This window comes from Notechis scutatus, chromosome Z, assembly GCF_049901735.1.
Source record: "Notechis scutatus isolate UNSWTSFEM ecotype Mainland chromosome Z, rNotScu1.2, whole genome shotgun sequence".
NCBI lineage: Eukaryota > Metazoa > Chordata > Lepidosauria > Squamata > Elapidae > Notechis > Notechis scutatus.
Genome location: NC_142025.1, coordinates 92,347,457 through 92,368,760, shown reverse-complemented (window position 1 = coordinate 92,368,760; position 21,304 = coordinate 92,347,457). Strand labels below are relative to the sequence as shown.

Sequence of the window (21,304 nt, the reverse complement as noted above, 5' to 3'; positions counted from 1 at the left end):
ATAGCCCTTTCAATGAGCAAGTCAAACTCCCCCAATGGGACAGTTTGATGTTAAAGTGCATTTGCCATCATCTTAAATGAGTGTCACCTCGAATGAGGCTTTTTATTGTCCTTCTGAACCAGAATCCTTTCCTACTAGAGCAGTGATCCCCAACTTTTTTTACGCCGCGGCCCGGTACCGGCATCAGCTGGGCGCCACGGCCCGGTACCAGCATCAGCTGGGCGCCGCCATCTTTTTGATGAAAAGTGCTTCCCGTGACCTCACCAGAAGCACTTTTTCATCAAAAAGATGGCGGCATGCGCTCGGTGAGCTTTTCCGGGTAGAAATGGCTTTCACCCGAAAAGCTCACGGCTGGCGCCGCCATCTTTTTGATGAAAACGTGCTTCCGGTGAGCTTTCTACCCGGAAAAGCTCACCGGAAGCACTTTTTCATCAAAAAGATGGCGGCGCCAGCAAGCCAGCGGCCCGGTAGGACTTGTTCCGCGGATCGGCACCGGTCCGCGGACCGGTGGTTGGGGACCCCTGTACTAGAGAACAAACGAGGAATGCCTTTTCTATAGCAGTGTGTGCCCGCATCTATTTTCAGATTCTTGAGAAGAAACAATAACAAGATTAATTATCATACGTTTCAGCTTCCTCTTGTCTCTTTGCAAGCCCAGAGCTGGTTATATTTTGCAATCCTGTGCAATGTACCCATTGAGAAAAAGAGCTGTCCTGCAATCCTAACCTGAAGATGCAGCCAGAGCAAAGAAAGTGGGGTTCTCACTCTGGTATTTCACAGCTCACCAGGAAGGGAGAGAAAAGACCCCCACCCCAGCCAAACTCAATACTTGTTGATTCCAAAGATACGGACACCATGCAGCTGAGGCAACTTGGGGATCAAGACGCTCATCAAAGAGATGGTGTTGATGATGAAATGTACCCGGTCATATTTTGTGTAGAAACTGGTAAAAAAATAACTGTGGAAAGGAAAAGAAAGGAGTTTCAGTTTTACAATAGTGCTTAAAATACTTTCAAATATTCGTCCCTTATCCTACACCAGGGGTCTCCAACCGTGGCAACTCTAAGACTTGTGGAAAGCAAAGCTGACTGAAGAATTCTGGGAGTTGAAGTCCACAAGTCTTAAAGTTGCCAAAGTTGGAGACCCCTGTTCTACACAACTGGATGATATCAAAGTGGGGGGGGGGGGATGCTATCTGCAGTCTGTTTAGAGACTGTCTTTTGCAGTGATCATTAGCAGTTATGATTGTGGTGGAAAAATAATTTTAGAACCCATCCTCACATTTACAATCTCTGCAGGTCTATAAAGGAAAGCTGAAGTAAGACTGTAGTGACCAAACTGCCATTCCCAACTGTGGTAACTAAAGGAAGATTAGATAATTATTTCAATTCCACCCAATGATTTTTGTAAATCCCAACCAAGATAGCAGTAATGCCACGGCATTATAAAGTGCTCCGAAAAAATAAATAAATCTCAGAGTTATGTGCAATATAATTGCACATAACTCTGAGACTATCCTATCTACTGCGTCTTTTAAAGAGTAGGTAGAAAAAAAGAACAATCTTATATGGTTATTGATTCTATGTGGCCTCTGGCTAATCCTTTCCACTTGGAGGACTGAAGGAAGGCAGTAAAACATAGGATGCAAAAAATAATATATATTTTTTTGCCACTCCTTTGTAGTGGCTTCACTGATCTCTTTTGCAACCCAATTTTCTATTGTCATCTGAGGATAGAAATTGGGGCAAGAAGAAAACAGGGATTATGAACATTTGGAAATAACTAACGTACCAAACTGGCTACCACAAGATGGGATGAAGATGCCTACTTGAACAGGTGATAAACCTGAGGAAGAGAGGTTGATGAATGCTGTTGATGAACTCAGGGAAGAGACAACGTCCCCATGACTTGCCACTGGTTTTTCAAATTGTCATCAGGTTGGGAAGTATATAAAGCAATAATTGGTTTTCCACATCCACTATGCTTTCATGTGGGTGTTTTTTTTTTTGTCTTGTGCAAACCAGCAAACTATGGTTAATTCAATAAAGCATATTTAAGCATACAAGCATGAATGTGATACACATTTTGCATTGAAGCAAGATGTATTGCTTCAATGCAGGAAACAGAATGCTGGATAGATAAGCCTTAGGTAAGATCTAATCCATCTAATCCTTTATGTTCTTAGGTTATATGATTTAAACCAAGGCTGTGAACCAGTAATTAGGAATGTGTAATATCCCCTTCCCCCATCTGCTGACCTACAACTCTTGGCAAAAATTTCATCAGCAAGGCCAACAGAGAAGGAGACTGAAAGATGTAGTTCTAGACTGCTCTACACTTGACATAACTATGAGGTATCTATGACTTTGCCCATCTTTGACAACTATAAAATGTGCATACAAAATGTTTTACGTGTCTCAGAGTTGACTATGCCCAGGCAAATTCCAGAATGTTAACCTCTAATAAAATCCAAAGAAGTTTTGGGAGTGTGGCTCGAGGCTCATGATTTAATTGGAGTAACTGCTGGAATCCTGACAATCTTGTTTTAAATGGTCTTCCATACAGAGCTTGAATCCCCCTGTTTCAGTGCAAACTGCAGCACTCCCTGCATGCTGAAATTGGAAAATAACAATAGAAGAGGGTTTCCAACCACGGTCTCTTTGGTACTCACAGTACAATTGGTGTGATAGTCAAGAACTTGCGAGACGCAGTGAACTGCACTCCATAGTCCATCTGTTCCCAGTGAGTGAGCAGCCGGGCCTTCCCCTGATCAGGAGTCTCAAACGGCGTTCCTTTCACAGTGTGTAAGAAAATGTACATACACTGTAAGACAACACAAAGGCTTGGTAGTTTAGTTGGACTTTTTAGCTTGCTTGGCTGCATATTTTTCTTTTGGTTAGCGGTTTAAGCGATGAGAAAGGTGAAAATGACATACATTACAATATTCTTGCAATGGAAATGATACAATAAGGGAAAGTGCTGAGTAAAGTCCAAAACCACTGTTTCAATAAGAATTAGTGCACGGTAACTAAAAAAATAGAAAGGAGGCTTAATCTCATCTCAGGTTCCTAAGTTATCACTGACACAATGACAGGCTATGATTGATTTTTTTTTTTTTTAGTGGTTGTTTCACTGCTAAAAACTGTAGCTATTTCATAGAATGAAACTATCAGTATGGGTTGTCCTTAGTCCATTCGTTTAATAACCATTTGAGTTTACAACTGCACTTCAAAAATATGTAACTCCTTGCATTTATGACTGCAGTAGCTTCTCCACAATCACATGAACAAAATTCACATGAACAAAACTGGCATGTACTTAGCATCCTGGAGTCATGTGTGATTGCCATTTGTGACCTTCCCAGCTGGATTTCAATCAGAAAAGTCAACTGAGCAAATTGGATTTATTTAATGACTCTTTGATTCATTTAACAATCATGGCAAAAAAAGCTTGTAAAATCAGGTGCTTAACAACTGCCTTGTTAAAGGACAGCATAGAGCCCGGGTGGGCGGGCAGGCCAAACAGCAGACCAAAACCTCATCCCAGTGAACTGGTTCAGTGTAGCTGCTCTTCAGAGCTCCTGCTTCTATAGAACCGGATCGAACCGGTCGGATCCCACCCCTGACTACCTGTACATGATACAACAAGGGCTTTCTGCTTACCAACACATTATTAAAATAAGCTAATAAGCTAGACTTGGCCAAGGTAACCCAGCTGGCTTCTGGGTGCAAAAGAGGACTGGAATTAGATGTCCTTGCTCCTGTTCCATTACCTTAACCACAGGTTGACTCTCAACCTAAGAAGCAATGTCCCCCCCAAAGGGCAAAAATGCTAGCTTTGAGTAGACATGTTTTCTTGAGAGAAGAATAACAGTCAGTATGAAATTTCTTTACATCCATGGAAATGACTACTGGCAAATTTTATGCTATAATCCTCCCTGGTTCTTTTTGATTTAGGTATTTCATTGGTTTGCAGCCACGAGACAAGAGCTGTGCCAAAGAGTTCTTCAGCATCATCATATATCAGAGCTCACTGGGGAGCTAAACTACAGGCAATAGAACATAAGTGGAAAGCCAGATCTGGGGCATACAAATTGATGGACACACAGATCAAGGAGGAGAGAAGCAAAAATTAGTCTCCAAGAGGCTAGAGAAGATAAACTGACAGAGATACTTAATAGGCTAGAAATTGGTACAATGAATGATAGCCACTGAGATGATTAACATCTCATCTTCCCTAGACTAGTGTTGATGTGTGAAATATCAGCACCAGGCAAAGGTGGTGATATTTTTCTCTGTGTGCGAAGCAGTCATATATGCCTGAGCAGGTGCAAAGGTTCTGGCAATAAAGCTGCCCTTTGCTGAACAAGAGATTTTGGCATAATCTTTGGGTTGTAGGCAGGGGTGGGATTCAATTTTTTTAACAACCGGTTCTGTGGGCGTGGCTTAGTTGGTGGGCGTGGCTTGGTGGTCATGTGACTGGCTGGGCGTGGCCAACTCAACATCACTCACATTGAGGCATGCATCTCCTCGCCTGGCCTCTCATGACTGTGGGGATGCTGCAACAGTCGTAAGTGTGAAAAATGGTCATAAGTCACTTTTTTCAGTGCCACTGTAACTTTAAATGGTCACTCCACCAAGCAAAGTATCAGCAAAGGAGGGGGGAAAAAACTCCAGAGAAGTTCCTGAGACAGGAAGTCTAGTCCTGCCAAGAATGTAAAAAGGGTTAACGGAGAGGCAGTTTCTGTAAGCAACACCAGAATGTTTCCTTCCTGCCTTCCTTACAGGATTAGGACAGTAATTTCTTCTAACAACCGTTTCTCCGAACTGCTTAGAATGTTAACAACTGGTTCTAGCGAATAGGTGCGAACCTGTAGAATCCCACCCCTGGTTGTAGGATAATAGATGGATCAGACCCTTATAGCCCACTCTATATTTCAAGAGTAAAAACACTGAGTAAAATGACTGCAGATTATGTTACATTTTAGCGGGGAAACACTAAATTATATTTTCCACTTTTAACAACCACCAACTGGAGTGCAAAGCCCCAGTTGGCAAGTAGATTCTTATATGACAAAATTGGTTTTACACAATCTTTCTGGCCTGCAATTGGGCTGCAGCTCTCCGTGTTTCACTCAGTGTTCCACTTGTACAACCATTTCAGCAACTACTGATCGTCTAGTAGAAATGGTCAGGTAGAAGAACATGAAAAGATGAACTGAGGGGACCTTACTCTAAGATGCAAATCAGCTTAAATGACTGGCTGATCATATTGAAACAGAAAAAAGCCACTTTCCCGAAACTGCTCACAATTGTTATACTGTAGTTTTTAAGGTTTTACTTTCTATTACATTTCGCCTTATGTTCTCCATGAAGCTCTTTTGCATGCCATATTTGGTTTACTTATGCAATTTTTCCTATTCTTACAGGAATATAAGAATTTGGGGTTTTTTTGGGGGGGGGGTTGATTCTCCCTCCACCTCATATATACAAGCAATCCTTGCTTAATGATTGCCCCATTTAGAGACCATTCAAAGTTACAATACCACTGAAAAAACAATTTTATGACTGGTTCTTATACAACCATCGCAAGGTCTCCATGGTGATATGATCATTCCAGTTGCTTCACAACTCACCGGGAGCTTACAACTCTCATAATGTTCTGTGATTTGTACACATCACAGCTGACTTCTGCTAAGCAGAGTCAATAGAGAAAAGAGCAGTAGAATGACAAGTAGTGGTCACATAATGTTTCGTTCAATGATCCAGAATGATTCACTTAACAACCAGGGTGGAAGTGAGGTCATAAATCTGTTACAATCATGTGATGTCTTGTTTAACAGTTGAGTTACTTAGTGATGGAATTGCCAATCTCAACTGTAGCTGTTAAGCAAGGACTACCTAAAATGTACATAAATCCAGGAAGAGTAGTGTGAATGAACATGTGTATATCAGTCAGATCTGATACACACCCATGGCTTAATATTTCACTGTAGGACAAATTAGTATTGAACCACTGACTCTATCCCATCTATACTGGGCTTAGTGAATCTATCATGACTATAGTTCTCAAAACAGGGATAGGCAGCCATTAATTAATTCTTCTGAACAACTCAATCAAAGGCAAGAGAGTGTAGAACTGCAAATCTCCAACTTTCTAACTCTCCTTTAAATAACTGTTTCCTACTGTAGGTAACCCAGGAAATGTGAATTAATCTTGATTATTCACCAACACATCAAAGTTGATTTTGCAAACTAATACAAACTAAACCAAGATTTTTTTTCTCTGGAAAGGGAAATGATAGTTATAAGCTAAGCATGATAGAAAGCAGCGTGAATGCCACTTTGACACTTTACTGGGCTTTGATTTAGTAAACTAAGATCTTTATATGTGAATATTCTGCTTCAAATACCTTACTCAGCTAATTCCACTGCTACCCTTGTCCCAGGTGATGTGATGGACATTTTCACTAGATAATTAACCCATCCTCACATTATCCTAAAGTGCCAGAGAACACTGAAAGAAAATAGGAGCAGACACATCAAACGGGCCCCCAAATCTACAATTGTTTAGCTGAGATGTATGGCTAGTTTCCAAGTTGAGCCAGGAATCTAGGTAGGATGATGAGATCTTCAAGGAAGCACTCAGGTTTAGGAAATGGATTCCTAGATAGAAAAGATTATACCCACTGGCTGTAGGGCTGTGCAACAATTGCACCTGAATTCCCTACAGCAACCATTCATGTGACTGTTCCCCCCTTCCTATTTGCTTAGAAATCACAGAGAGGGACCACCATTTTGGCTCCTTCTACTATCTGTTGCAGAAGCATCTGTTTGTGAAGCCAAAGAATACTTTCATACCATGTTGTGAATGAGGTTGGTCAGGGTCCAGACAACAGGAACACTTAAGAAAGGAATGCTGAGCAAAATCACATGCAGGAGGCCAATTCCCAAGATGTAGGAGAGCCAGATGCCACGGCTGTTCATGACTCGGGTATTTGGGTTCACTTCACTGTGCGCTGTGCCCACATTCATCTTTCTGGCACAGCAGCCCTGGAATGGATCACAGAGCAACAAAGGTGCATCAAAGACAATATGCAACTTCGCTATGCCAAAGAATATCATCAATTTGCTTTCTTCCATATCAGTTAGGCAACAATTCTACCATCAAACTCAAGATGCAGACTCACAAGTCTCAATGATGTCCAATATTTCTCAAGATAGACTTTGACAGTTGTGATGAGCATGTGAGCACTGCTCTGTGCATATGCACACCAAAGAGGGGAGAAAGGAAGCAGGCATGGATTTGAATACTTTCCCAGCCTTGTGTTGTTTAATTGCACTGAGTCTACAAAACTCATCAATCAGACACGGAATTGTGGTTCCATACTGAGAGGATACCATGCTTAGAGATACCTATTATTTAATTAAAACAACAACAACCCTCAGGAACCTCCAAAGAAGAAACATAAAGCATTTGAAATCTGTATGTACTTTATATCTAGCATCAATTCTGAATCAGGTGTAAACATCAGCATTTTCCCCCTCCCCTATTCCAATCAATGATTTATTTGAAACAGATGTCAAGCTGCTAGTTCTTTTGAAAAGCTTTTGAGTAGTTAATTTCCTTGCCTCAGCCTGGCTCCAAGCTTCAGGATCCAGTTCCTGGTGCTTGTCTGGAAATCTTAGTTAGAATGCCTCTCCCTCTCCACCTACTGTATGGGCATCAGCCAAAATTAGAGGTAAGAATCCATATTGCAAATGCTAACATTACCATTTCATTATTATAGCTTGCAGAGGTCTTTTAAATGTAGAAGGAAACATGGCAATGAAGATAAAAAGCATTTTTACAGAGGAATAATTCATTTTTTCCCCCAAACAGCCAAACAAATGTATATAATGTGAACTGAGGAGGAGAGTGAAGTAGCTAACAATTTATTTTCATATTTTTTTTTTGTATGGTGGGAGTGAGGAATTTTCATGGCTCCAGGATGTGTAATTAGTTCAGTGGATGAAAAAATGATGGGAAAAGAGTTTTGTTCTCCTTCTATGGCTTGAGGAGAGCATTGATTGCTTTATGGCATTTTTTTTTTGTAGAGGAAAAACTCCCCCCCCCCTCCAAAAAAAAAACAAAAACCCAGCCAAACAAATGCATACAAGGTGAACTAAAACCTCCAGGGGAAGGGGAACATAGCTAACAATTTATTTCCTTTTTTTCTTTGTGGTGGGAATGGGAGATTTTCATAGCTCCAAAATGTGTACATTGTTCAGTAGATGAGAAAATGATGAGAAAACATTTTTGGTCTCTTGAGCGCCAATTGCTTTATGGTATTCCTTGAAATTTTACAGTGATTCGTAGGCATAATGTGTGGTATTTTTATTTCTTTATGCTATTGTAAGGCTACCCCCTCACTAAACAATTTTTGGGTTGCTTTATGAATATATAGGACAGCTTTAAACTGCTTTGTTAGCATCTGGGGAATGGAAACAGTGCCCTGAGAAATTTGAGTGGATCCTATGTATGATTTCCAGTAACTGGAGGATACACAGGTTTTGATACACAGAAGAAAACTGTAACATCATGAAGGCTGTTTTCTAGATGTGCAGTGAGACCACTGCAGAAATCGAGATTAAGCAAACCTGGATACAATTCAACTAGAATAGAAGTAAAATGCTTTAAATATTCTGTGCCAGGAAAAAGGGTCAGATCTTATGCAATCACTATTTATTTGGAACTCCTGTGCTTCTCCAGTAAAAATTGCTTTAGCAAGTTCACATGTGCATTCTATGTTGCTTCATCTATTTCTCTGTATTGATTTGTTCAACACTATGCTTTGCATTGGCTTCCGAAGCAGGTTGCTTGGAGGCTGAAGTAAATGCTGAATTATTAACATCTCACACCAGGCAGGGCCAATAGTAACTCTGACATAAGACTTTGAAGTGGAAGGGAAACTTTAATACTTTGCATCTGTTGTGAGCAAACTGTTACCCCTTGGCATTGCAATTTGCTTCAATACTCTAACTGAATGAACATGAAGAATGCAGAACTTGTTATAAACAAGGACTTTCACGTCTCCATATTGTTTCAATTTGGCCCTGATTGTGCCAACTATTTGACAAAGTAAACACATAAGGACTATAAAAAAGGACAAAATATTTGCAAGCATACCAAGTTTGTCTTTCATTAAGCTGAGCACTGTTTTTCCCCTAAAGTGTTTTACAAAGCATAATCTTACAATGAGATTTGTATTTACCAGCAAATAGGTGCAAAATTTTATGGAGAAAAACGTGTTTGCTAAGAATAAAAAATGATTTAATGGCACACAGTTGGTATAAAAGAGCTATTTGGATAGATGGTTATGAAAGGAACTTAATCTTTTTGTTTTTAAAAGACATAATAGACTAATAAAGTTTATTTTAAAAAAAGAAGGGAACTTAACCTGATACACTGGCAATTTTAGAGTCAAAGCACATCTAACATCCCACTGAGGTTTCACTTTTGAGAGGCAGAGACAGTGACTAATGTGCTACGTGTCATATACTCATCAGATAAACAACCTGTGATCATATTTGTCCATTACTAAAGCAAGAGACAGATGCTTAGGATATTAGGAATTCAACCAAGGGCCAGGGCTCTTTTGTACTATTCAAATGTTTCTCCTTGAAATCTCTACAATAGTCTTATAAATGAAAATTAGCACTTATCTCAGTTAATATGCAATAAAACTGCAGGTTACTTTTTATTGGCATGTGCATTACATACATTCTTCTCCTGTTCTCCTGGGAGATTCTCCTAGCTTCCCCCAAGAACAGTTTCTATTTGCTTCTGTGACTAATGGGTTACAATCAGATCTTATGCATCACATGGTCCATGGCTCTTAAATGCTTAACTTTAAATATAGTCTTGATCCTGGTGTCTTCCAGGCATCTTCAGCTTTGCTTTCTCCCTTTCTCTAGCAGTTAACTAAAAGGGCAGGGTGGGAGTGTTACAAGTGAAAATGCTTCCTTCTACAACTGCTCTGAATCTTTTATCATCGATTATTTAACAACAATGAGATTTCAAATCTAGAGATTCATCCATATGATAACTTCATTTTTTAACTTTTAAAAATCAATCTAATTCTTTAGGCCTATATCTAGTTTAGGTTGGCCTAGTGATTTTTCCGTCCATTTTTATCCAACTGAAAAATTAGTAATTAATAATATGTATGGATTTTTGACTGTGAGAAGAATTGTTGATTTTTTTAACTGTGAAAAGATAGGATCAAGGTTCCAGAAGCACTGATTTTTCCAGAGAACAAAGGGTCCAGAAATATGCAGAGTCAACTCTCTTTCTCTAACTTGAATTATGACTAAATAAGCATATATTTATCCAGATGAACTCTCTCCTCCACCACATTAGGAGATACTGCCATGTTAGATTTCTATATTGTGGTAAAAAGTCTATAAAGTTGGGATGGTTGAGTTATTTGTTTAAAGGACTCAGTGAAGAAAAAAGCAAGCTATAGAAATTAGCTTGTTTCATGAAAAACGTGTTATAAAGTCCTTAAAAGCAGACAAGTGGAATTTTATTTTACTGATGATTGCAACACTGTACTGTATATGCAATGGTCAGTGTAAAGAAGAAAAATGTAAATTCTACATTTCCAGGGCCATTTGATGACTCTGCAAAGAGAAAGTAAGATTCTTTCTTTCTCTTAGCAGAGTTTCCATTTGCCACAGAGTACAAAATCCAGGTTACTGATTTGTTCTGGATTTAGGTACTCCTTGACTTACAATCACAGTTGGAACAAGAATTCTTTTGTTAAGCAAGATTAAGTGACAATTTTATGATTTTTTTTGCTATGATTGTTAAGCAAATTACCAGTTGTTAAATGAAACATGGTTTTTAAGAAATCCTTGATTTTATTTGTCAGAAGTCGCTGGGGAGGTCACAAATGACAATCACATGACCCTAGGACAGCAGTCACCAACCGGTGGTCCATGAGAAAATGTTGGTGGTCCGTAGAGAAATGTCATCCCCAGAGCATCCCCCAAAGCAATTAATCCAGGCTGAGCAGAAACACAAGGCCCGCCCTCCCCGCCCACTCACTCACTTGCCTGCTAAGTTGCTATTTTTCCTTTTTCCGACCATCAGCTGTTCTGCTATGCCAGGAGATTTAGATTAGATAGAAAGCAGGAAATCACTGGATTTTTTGCTTTTTAGCTAATCTTTAGATCTTCGGCTCTGCTTAAAAGCTTCCTTAGGACTGAAGCAGTGTAGACTCAGCTAGCCGATAGCAGAAACACAAATCTCTAAGTGAGTCTGTGCTTCTGTGAGCAACTCAATCTGCCTGCCTGCTTTGCTTGCTTTTGGGCAAAAGTCGCTCTTTTTAAATAAAAAAATTCTTATTTACATACATGGTGTGTTGTGAGTTAATTTTGTGAGTTTGCTTGCAAGCAAATTTTATATGACAGACTCAGCTAGTCAATGCAAGATAGATCTCTGAATGATTCTGTGAGCAACTCAATCTGCCTGCCTGCTTTGCCTGCTTTTGGGTAAAAGCTGCTTTTTTAAAATAAAAAAATCAATATTTACATACATGATGTGTTGTGAGTTAATTTCTGTGAGTTTGCTTGCTAGCAAATTTTATGTGACAGGCTCAGGTAGACGATCTCACAGATCTCTGAATGAATCTGTGATTCTGTGAGCAACTCAATCTGCCTACCTGCTCTGCCTGATTTTGGGTAAAAGTTGCTCTCTTTTATTAATAAAAAATTCTATATTTACATATTTATAATATTTACATACAAGCTATTCCCAGCCAGTCACATGACCGTAAGCCACACCCACAAATTAGGCCATGCCCACAGAACTGGTTAAGAAATTTGAATCCCACCCCTGCCTCTGTGTGTGTGTGTGTGTGTGTGTGTGTGTGTGTGTAAGAGAGAGGTTAGATTAGATCTCTCCCTCTTTTCTCTTCCACCAACATCAGCAAGCCACCGTCAGTCAAAATTCATATTAATGGTCCCCGGGATTAAAATTATGAGTTTGGTGGTCCCTGAGGTCCAAAAGATTGGTGACCCCTGCCCAGGACACTGCAACCATTTTAAATACATCCCAGTTGCCAATCACCCAAATTCTGATCATGTGACTGTGGGGATGCTACAATGGTTATAAATTATAAGTTACTTTTTTCAGTGCCACTGTAACTTTGAACAGTCATTAATGTATGGTTGTAAGTTGAGGCCTACCTTTATAAATAGGGGCATATTTGGATTGAATTCTTATGGCTTGGTTCCACAATCCCAATTGATCCAGGTTTTCTGCAAATTATTTACCTAATACATACATTAATCTTTGCTTACCTCTCTGGCAGGGCAGGACTGATATATTTGGAAAGAACTAGATGTGACGGCAACAATTCTGTTTAAACAGAAAAAGAGAATAAGGGATGGAACAAAATGATTTCTCAGAGAAATAGAGCATGTGCTGTGAAATTTAAAAAAGAAAAAAATCTTCTCCCAGCATAGTTTTTCTACTCAGCTAAGATAACAAAAATGACATCTGCTAAACAAAATATGTCAAGTAGTACCAGTAATATTCAGCATTTCTTATCCACAGGTCTTTTTTGCTATTTAAATTGAACTTCTCTCTGTCTTTATATTTATTTAAAATTCATTTCACCCAAGTGACACAACGGTCCACCTGAAGATTATATAAACAATTCATTGGCTAACCCAAAAGGGCAATCATTTATTAGTTACATAATTCATTACTGTAAGGAAAGCAGAAGAGATGCTTGTGACATTGCTTTAGGGTAACCAAATAAGGTATGTGCCAAGGGTACTATGTACCTTTCTTTAAAGGGAAGAACATTTACTTTTTATCTTTATTTATCTTGATTCGAATCAAGTTTATCATTCCCTTCCTCAACTTTGTGTCCTTGAAAAATTCTGGATGTCCACTCCCAATTAGCAATGCTGGAAAGGAATGATGGGATCTGTCTTCAATCACATATGGGATATTTAACTTGGCATGATCAGACAAGTGATAAACCTGGATTTGTACCCTTTCCTTCTTCTTCTTCTTCTGGAATAAGGCCAACTATGGTTTAGTACAAAGGTGAGAATATGTGGTTCTCTAGCATTTGAGCTACAACGCCATGCTCTCACCATGAATCATAATAATCAGGATTGACAAGGAGTTGGAGTCCAATAATATCTAGGGGGCCACAAGTGCTCCTCATTCTAAGTGCTCCTCATTCTAAGTGCTCCTCATTCTAAGTGCTCCTCATTCTAAGTGCTCCCTGCAATATGATGTTCATAAGTTATACGGTTCTATGTGATCTCACATTCTTTCTCATTAAAAAAAGATACTGGAGAGAAAGTAAAATGATGATGCATGGTCTGGGTGGTGTGCAAGTATTAATTGTACAACTCCCAGTGTACAACCCCTTCCCCAATAACTCCCCTCAAATGTAGCAACAACAGCAGAGCTCACCTAACGTTTTGACCCAAATACCTGGAGAAACAGGCAGGTCTTCAGTGCCTCATGAAAAGCTAATAGGGTTGGAGGCCACCCAAATCTCCAGGAGGATGTTATTCCATAGAACAGGAAGACACAACTGAATTCCAACAAGATTATATTATTTGACAGAAGACACCCAGAGCATGCCTTTTCTGCTGTTTCTAGAGGGCTAAATAGAAACAATGGGAGAAAGGCATTTCCACAATTAGCTCAGTGCTATGCCATTGAGGACTACGGATGACAGCCAGGACCTTGAATTACACCTGGAAACCTATGGGAACTAGGACAGTTTGCAAAGCAGCAGTGTTACCTGGGCATAATGAGAAACACCAAAAATTATCTGAGCTACTTCTTGGAAATTATCAAAAAATTCTGGCTACTCACTTTGACCTTCAGAGGATAAGGGGTGGGGAGAGTCGTTTAGGAGAACACAACTAGTTTTATATTAAAAAAGGAAGGCATATAAATATTCTGATATGAGATTGTGGAATATGACTGCCAGTCAGTGAACGCTAAGTGCCCCAGCCTTTTTGGAGGGCAAGCCAACCCACCTGGAATTTTGAAAGCATGCATGGAGGATTTTGTCAATCGATCAGCTGTCCCTGCACAGGACCCGCAATCAAACGTGACATGATACACAATAATCAGACATGACATGACTCAGAAACATATCTTCATCTCTTGCCAGATTGTCCAGGTGAGTACTATGCCTAAACAAGGGTCAAGCAGTCCCCTTTATTATTCCTAAATGATACACCTATTTTAAAAGACACTTACTGAGTCAATAGGCACAAGGACACATAACTATTGATTCATGTGACCTTTTCCATCTGGAGCACCTTGAGGAAATATAAGAAGTTTGAAAAGATGAGTTGAGCAATATAACGTAAGCATATATCTATATCATTCAGTTTAAAGAATTGCAACAATGGAAACATCTGGGCCAAATAACTTAAGTCAGGGGGCACAGCATTAAAGCTAATTTCATTCAAATCTTTGCAAATACCTTCCCACTTAAGAGGCCTACTGATATTCTATTAGCTAAATGTAAAAGGCTATTGGAAAAAAAAACCTGCACATCACGTTTGCAATGGCAAAATGCTGCTCTTTTACAACTTTTTCCTTTTGCTTCAGTGGGAATGGATGTTGAGAGATGAGAAGTTGTGTCCATCTTTTAATTTTTTTTAAAGATGGTAGTTAATCCCTGGCAACGCTATCTAATAACAGAAAAGAACATTGGAGATTATTACTATCATTAGGACTTTGCTGTGATAAAAGTATTAACTGGCCTCCTTTAATACAAATAATTGAAATTGAAAGTTACTTTTCAAAACATATGGGGAAATAATGAGAAGATACTGTAACATCATTGTGGAAATATTTATTGTTATCAAGGTTTTCAAAGCAGGTGGGAAATAATGTGAGCATCATTGCCTGTGGAAAACATGTATTATCAGGGTTTGCTGAGGAAAAGATGGAGTTTGAGATGAACTCCTAATGACTTCCTGTGCAGATGTTTGTGCTAAATTGTTTATTACTTCTTTCTTTGGGGATTTCATTCAACCTTTTAGTCTAGCCCTCAAGCTGAGGTGTTCCTTCTATTAAGACTTTAGTATAGCTAATTAGAAATGACAATGGGGAGAAAAGGTGTATTCATGGGAGAAACAATATATCACATCATTGTCACTTTCTTTAAGGCAATTGTACCTTTAAACAACTTTCCCCCATGTTTCTTTTTTGTTATGGTCTGGCTTCTGTAGGCAGATTTGGGAAGGGGAAATTTTTGCTGAATTAATAGATCTTCTGGGGGCGGTTCTTGAAACTATCTGAGCTTGGTTGTTTTCTTGCAGACATTTCATTACTCAAACTAGGTATCATCGATGCTAGTAATTAATAGTTCTTTATGTATATGCAATATATACTCCCCAATAATGTAATGTACTGGAGAACTGATATATTCACTTCCCCCTCCTGCCCCTCCCATTACCACATTAATCTGGGGAAGTTCCAACAATTTTTCAAAAATTAATCTTTTGACTGGAAGCAACCTATTCCTGGAGTGGCCAAATCAACGTATTACTTTTGCTTTTTCAATTCTGCATACATTATAAATGCATGACTTACAATGATGTTATACAATACTTATAGATTTTAAGTACTTTAATGTTAGTTTATGGTTCTTTTTTTAAAAAAATAAATAAAAGCTTTGTCAGTTTTACATTATTTTAACATCAGTTTTGTTAAATGCTGTATTTGCAGCTGCATACAAGGATGGGATGAGGACTACACCAATTATAGTATTTAACTTTCCTTAAAGTTACTTTATTTTCAGTGAATAGCAGCCAGAGAAGGCTGGAAACTTAAAACTAAATGGCGAAAAATAACTCTTTCTGTTCTTAAGTAGTGCATTCATATTCTCTTTTCTTCATGAAAGAGAAATGTTACAGAGATCCAATGAAAAATGCAAGACTATGGAATATGGTACATTCTGTGTCTATTCATAGTTTTAAAAATGTTGGCCCAAACTTTCACCAAGAATTTAACCCTTTTCAGCATTTCAAGAAAAGCTGGAGGAGTGAAGGAACATCCATTTCAGATTTCAGGGAGTTAGAGGTAGGCTATTTTCACAGGGAAGCAAAATACTCAGGGAGATTATATGGTATAATGCTGGATATGTTCATGTTTAACTTGCAAACAAAAATACAACCAGCATCCCAGGACATTTTAATAGCTTATGCCATTTTTTGAAATCTAGCAATGGACAAATGAAGGATAGCATTAAAAGGGTGTAGAATCTTAAGACATACTGTAAATCTGTATTGTGGAGTAGTTTTGCCAAAAAAGTCCTGATTCTATCTGTTAAAATTTTGTTTGATAATTTTCCGCTATTGACTATGCAAAGCTTGTTTGTGTCCACAAATAACAAAACTATGTATAGTATTGAGAACAAACATTTTAAAGGAGCAAGAGGTAATCCTAAGAAACACCTTGTATTTCATCCTCTTATATAACTTAAGCTTGCCTTTTATCTTATTCTGATGAATGTAAGCAAACCACAATCCTACATTCCTGATCTAGCTCGCTCTTCCATAAAGTGATCAGGAAGTGGTGTTATATTCAGAATGATCCCTATATCAGTTTGTTTCTGAAGTTATCAAGACATCTTGCAAATAGAGCCGAAGGGATAAGCTTTATAATATAAGTGCAAGTCATAGATTAAAATGTTTTTAACATTCTGTTTACTGGTCTCCTTGCATCTGTTTTAAATATTTTGGCAAAAAATATTTTGGCCCTACATTTGTTAAGTTGCCCAGCTTGAGTTATAACTAAGTGTCACAAAAGTCAAGAATATCCAGATTGAATATTCAAGAGCTTACTTTAGCCAGAAACTGAAACTTTTGATTCTTGACATTCTTATTTGTTGAGCAAATGTTTTTAAGAAAGGCCTCTCCTTTCTACCTACCCACCCCCTGCACACTTTGATTTTTGATTGTTTGAAGGACCAGTTCAACTACCTTCGCTGGAGTGGAATATTTTGTCATGATTTAATGCAACTGTTTTAAATACAATTTTAATTGGAAAGAGCCACTTTCTTCAATATAAGTTCAGCCAAAGCCAAAAGGTCATTCTTTAGTTGGCACCTCAGGCTAACAAATGACAAATTTTCAGAAAGGAAATTCCATAATCAGGCACTTTGAACTGAGAACATCTTTTTCTTGGATTGCCACGGAGCAAATGTCTGGTAAATTGGCTACAGTGCTTTCAAAAGAGCAAGTTGAATTTTTGGATAGATATGTAAGGTAATGATATCCAATATCCAGGACATATACTGGCAGGGCTTTCTATATCACTTGTAAGGAGAGAGCACTTGAAGAATTGCCAAACGCTGGGAATAAAATCAGACTAAGTTTCTGGACAGCTTAATTTGTGCCCCAATAGCAAAATGAATGTGTTAATCCTCAAATAGAACTAGGTTATCCAAAAGACAAGCGTTAGAATGATCAACTAGCCCGTTAACCAGTAACAATCAATTAAGAAGTGACAAAATCAAACCAACATGCCTGCAAAAATGGATGATGGCTGTTTTAGTCATTTCAGGGCTGCCCACCCAATCTATACATTCTGGCCAAACCACAAAAGGTGATGTTGTTGTAGGGCATATTTCAGGCAATAAATCACTTTTGGCTGCACATGGGGATTTTGGAATGGTTCCACACGCTGAAAAACACCCCCCTTTGCAAGGAAGTATCTAGCATAGCATACTAGAAGGGTCTAACTGGTTAATCTCAAACGTTTTTTACTCTTTCTCAGCAGAGACCATTAAGCAGGTAATCTCATACCTGCAAAGTGATGCAATAATTCTCTACCATTTCTAAATTCTTACCACCTTATTCCTTTGGTATGAAGTCCAACAAAAAATACTTCAGAGTAATGGTAGTGAGTGAGTGAGGGTGTATATGTGTATGTGTCCTTCTCCAATCCATTCATCACCTCTAATTGCAGGATGCTTTGAAAACTCTTAAGAGGTTCCTGATTAGGCATTCATTCTTACAGCAGGATGAGAACTATTGTGACCAATTACTTTTTCTTTTTAAACTCCAGCATATAGTTCCCAAAATAGCCTTTCCACCATATTTAGCTAATTTTTATTCCGCTTGGCTTTGAATAAAAATCCAACTAAACAGACATTAGCTTGCAATGAAGGTTCCTGGTAGTTTCATGTAGTTCTTTAGCTTTTTTAAAGTATTAACTTATTTGAATTAAAGATCAGGCATATACGTTGCTATGTAAGCCTTCATTTTTACCTCCCATATTATGTTATATATTGATTCTATCTTGTTTTCGATATTTTTTACTCCTCCCAAAACTTATCTTGATTTCTTCAAATTCAAGATCAATTAAAGAGAATATATATATATAGCTCAGAGTTGAATTGGGAAGTCCTTAGTGCTCACTGAGCTTGCAGATGTTGTTTGCTTGCAGATGTTTCATTACCCAACAATAACAACATCAGTACACTGATCAGAGCATTGAGTAATGCTGGGTAATGAAACAGCTACAAACAAACTCTGGGCATTTAAGGACTCCACAGATTAAGATCCAGCTATTTGAATCTTAATCTATTGATCTATATTAATTCTTGGAGATAGAAATCTATTACCTGTTATGTGGGGAGAAAGGGAGAACATCAACTGTCTGCTTTGGAGCATTTTATTTAACAGTCATTAGAAGACATCTAAATCATGAATTAAGGGAGGTTACAGTCTGGTTTTGGTATTTTCAGATTCTTTAATTCAATAAATGTGAAGCCAAATGTTAAAAGCAGTCTCTTGTGAATCAGGATCAACTTCTGGTGATTTCATTGACACATTAACATGGTTTTCTCAGCAAAAGTATGATTTACTTTAGGTTTACTATTCCCTTTTGCTGGGAAGTTTTCTGACTTCCCAAGTGTAAACCACAGACCTGGTATTTCTTGTTGGTCTCCCATCCAAGTCTAATCAAGTTTGCTCTTATCTATATTTTTGGAACTAATTAAAATTGACTAAATTCAACAACTTACCAGGGCAAGTCAGGCAAATATAACAGAATGGGATTGCTGGAGCTAGAAACCTTGGCAAACTCATTAGTATTTGAAAAGGTGATGAAAGGGCATGAGTATAATAAGTAAGACTTTGGACGTTATGGTTGATGGGGACGGGGGCTCTGAGTACGTTAAAACTATTATTTCAAAATATTACAAGCCAATGTGCTGCATTGGGAAACCTCTTGCTCATTCTTTTTTTTTTTTTTTTTTGCTTAAAAATCTTACCTTGCTAATTCCGGTGCCAGAAATTCTGGGTAGCAAAAAAATGTGTAATATATTCAGTTCTATATTCCAGGTTGATGCATTTATTAATTGATGGATCATCTAACCACCTTTTAAGCAAAAGACCCCTGTAGAATAACATTTGGTGATGTCTTTTTGATAGCTGTAACTAAATAAGGAAACTTTGTTTCATTTGCAGCATTTATAGATTTTTTTTTCCTATCCTTTTTTGACACCATCAGTTCAGTCTTAAACTACAAATCTTCATTAGTCCATTATTTGACCCTTCTCAAGGCATGCACAGACTAAAACTCAGGACCAAAATATAATACTGGAATTTTAAGCAAAATGACTCATAATTCTCAGGAATTAAGTTTAGGCTTGTGCTCTGACACAGAAACTGTGTGCATGTATGTAGGTACCTCGTATATTGTTTCACATTGGCTTTATTGCCAACTTTACTCCTGTAACCGAGCCTTTGAAAATCGGCAGGCACTTTTATTGCTAACTTCTCAAATTCTACTGTCCCCCTTTCTTATCTATTCACCAGGTTTTCTGAACAAGGTATCATTTTTTCCCAGTAATTGGAGCATTACACGTTACTTCAAGCGTTCACCCACGCCCCTTACTCGAAAAAAATAAACCTCATATACTTGTTCTTAATCTATGCAACTCCCTCCCAGTAGAAATAGGAAGGTTTTTGTCCCATTTGCTTTGCACACTCCCTTCACCATTGTGTCTACCTGTCTACTCCCGAGACACAAATTTTAAATTTGGCTTTCTTGTCCGCCTCCCCATTCCTAATTTTCTTTACTATCAAATACTCAAACCCTCCTCCCCGCGTTGTGCCTTTGCCTACTTTTCGCTGGGAGCAGGCGAGCCCAGTTCTCAGCTCCCTTCCCTACCCTTCCCTTCCCTTACTTTCCAATGCACACGGCAGGCCGGCCTTCTCGCTTCCCTCTGATGCAAGTCTACTGAAAGGGGTGGGGGGTGTCCTTCCGAGAGAAAGAGAGACCCCCGCAGCTCAATCCCCGCTTTTTAAGCTCTGACAACAGAGAACGAGCTTTCGCAGTACCTCCTTTTTAGTGCATCATCACCAGTAGACGGCGAAGCATGTTGGGAAATGTAGTTTGCAAGAGAGCACGTGGAAGTCGCTCTCTTCGAGCGTGTTCAGCTTTCTGAACGAATTTTCTAGACGAATTACGGAGAGCGAAATCGGGTGGCTTCTGGCTAGGTAATTTCCCTTACAGCCCCGCTGGACTACTTTGTTCCAGTTCCTGCTAGTTTTTGTTGATGCAGAAGGATTTTGAAATCACAACTCAAATATTATTCCAATTTACATAACAAGTAAAACTCAGTTTTCTACCATCCCGGACTATATTGGGGAAGAGAGTTTGGTCCGGTCTGGCATCTCTGTTCTGTTAAGGCAGACTGAGATGCTATCAGAGAAATAGAAACCAGCATATAAATTACATAAAGAAAATAATACTGAAATTATAAGAGGGACAAACTATATAAATGGACAACGTGGCCATGCAAAAAGCGTTTTATGAATATTGTTTCAAGTTCTTATAAAGGAGGTGACATTCCTCTAGAGAAAATAGACGACTATTGGTATCTAAAGAAACAAAATTACTGAAATTTACAGAGGAACAGGCAGATTATGGACAGATCTATAACAATTCTAACTGATAGATTGAAAATAATTTTACAAGAATGTATTCATGAGAATCTGTAGGATTTTATTTAAAAGATAGTTAGAAATGTGTTGGCTATTTTGGAATATTTTAAGTATTAAAAATGAAATTCAATGTAGAGAAAAGTAAAGTCCTACACTTAGGCAAGAAAAACCAAAAGTACACATATAGACTGGATGAAACCAGGCTCAATAGCAGTAACTGTGAGAGGGACAACTAAGTTTTAGTGGACAACCAGCTAAATATGAGCCAGCAGTGTGCAGCAGCAGCCAAAAAAGCTAATGCAATC

At 38.4% G+C, this 21,304-nt stretch overlaps 1 protein-coding gene across 5 annotated transcripts; it reads right to left on the bottom strand.

Annotated features, from left to right (window-relative positions):
- Nucleotides 1–527: 527 nt before the first annotated feature.
- Nucleotides 528–20,423, bottom strand: ORMDL3 (ORMDL sphingolipid biosynthesis regulator 3). 5 transcript variants are annotated; one of them, XM_087947115.1, is made up of 7 exons: nucleotides 20,224–20,423; nucleotides 19,322–19,487; nucleotides 14,287–14,348; nucleotides 12,348–12,405; nucleotides 6,861–7,052; nucleotides 2,672–2,823; nucleotides 528–958 (listed from the first exon to the last, which is right to left on the bottom strand). In XM_087947115.1, the coding sequence occupies exons 5-7, from the start codon at nucleotides 7,032–7,034 to the stop codon at nucleotides 823–825; spliced, it is 462 nt and encodes a 153-aa protein (XP_087803241.1). In that variant the 5' UTR covers nucleotides 7,035–7,052; nucleotides 12,348–12,405; nucleotides 14,287–14,348; nucleotides 19,322–19,487; nucleotides 20,224–20,423; the 3' UTR covers nucleotides 528–822. The 5 variants fall into 5 exon arrangements, with proteins under 5 accessions (XP_087803241.1, XP_087803240.1, XP_087803242.1 ...); XM_087947114.1 differs by having other exon boundaries at nucleotides 20,240–20,423; XM_087947116.1 differs by having other exon boundaries at nucleotides 19,322–19,446; nucleotides 20,240–20,423.
- Between the last annotated feature and the right edge of the window lie 881 nt (nucleotides 20,424–21,304).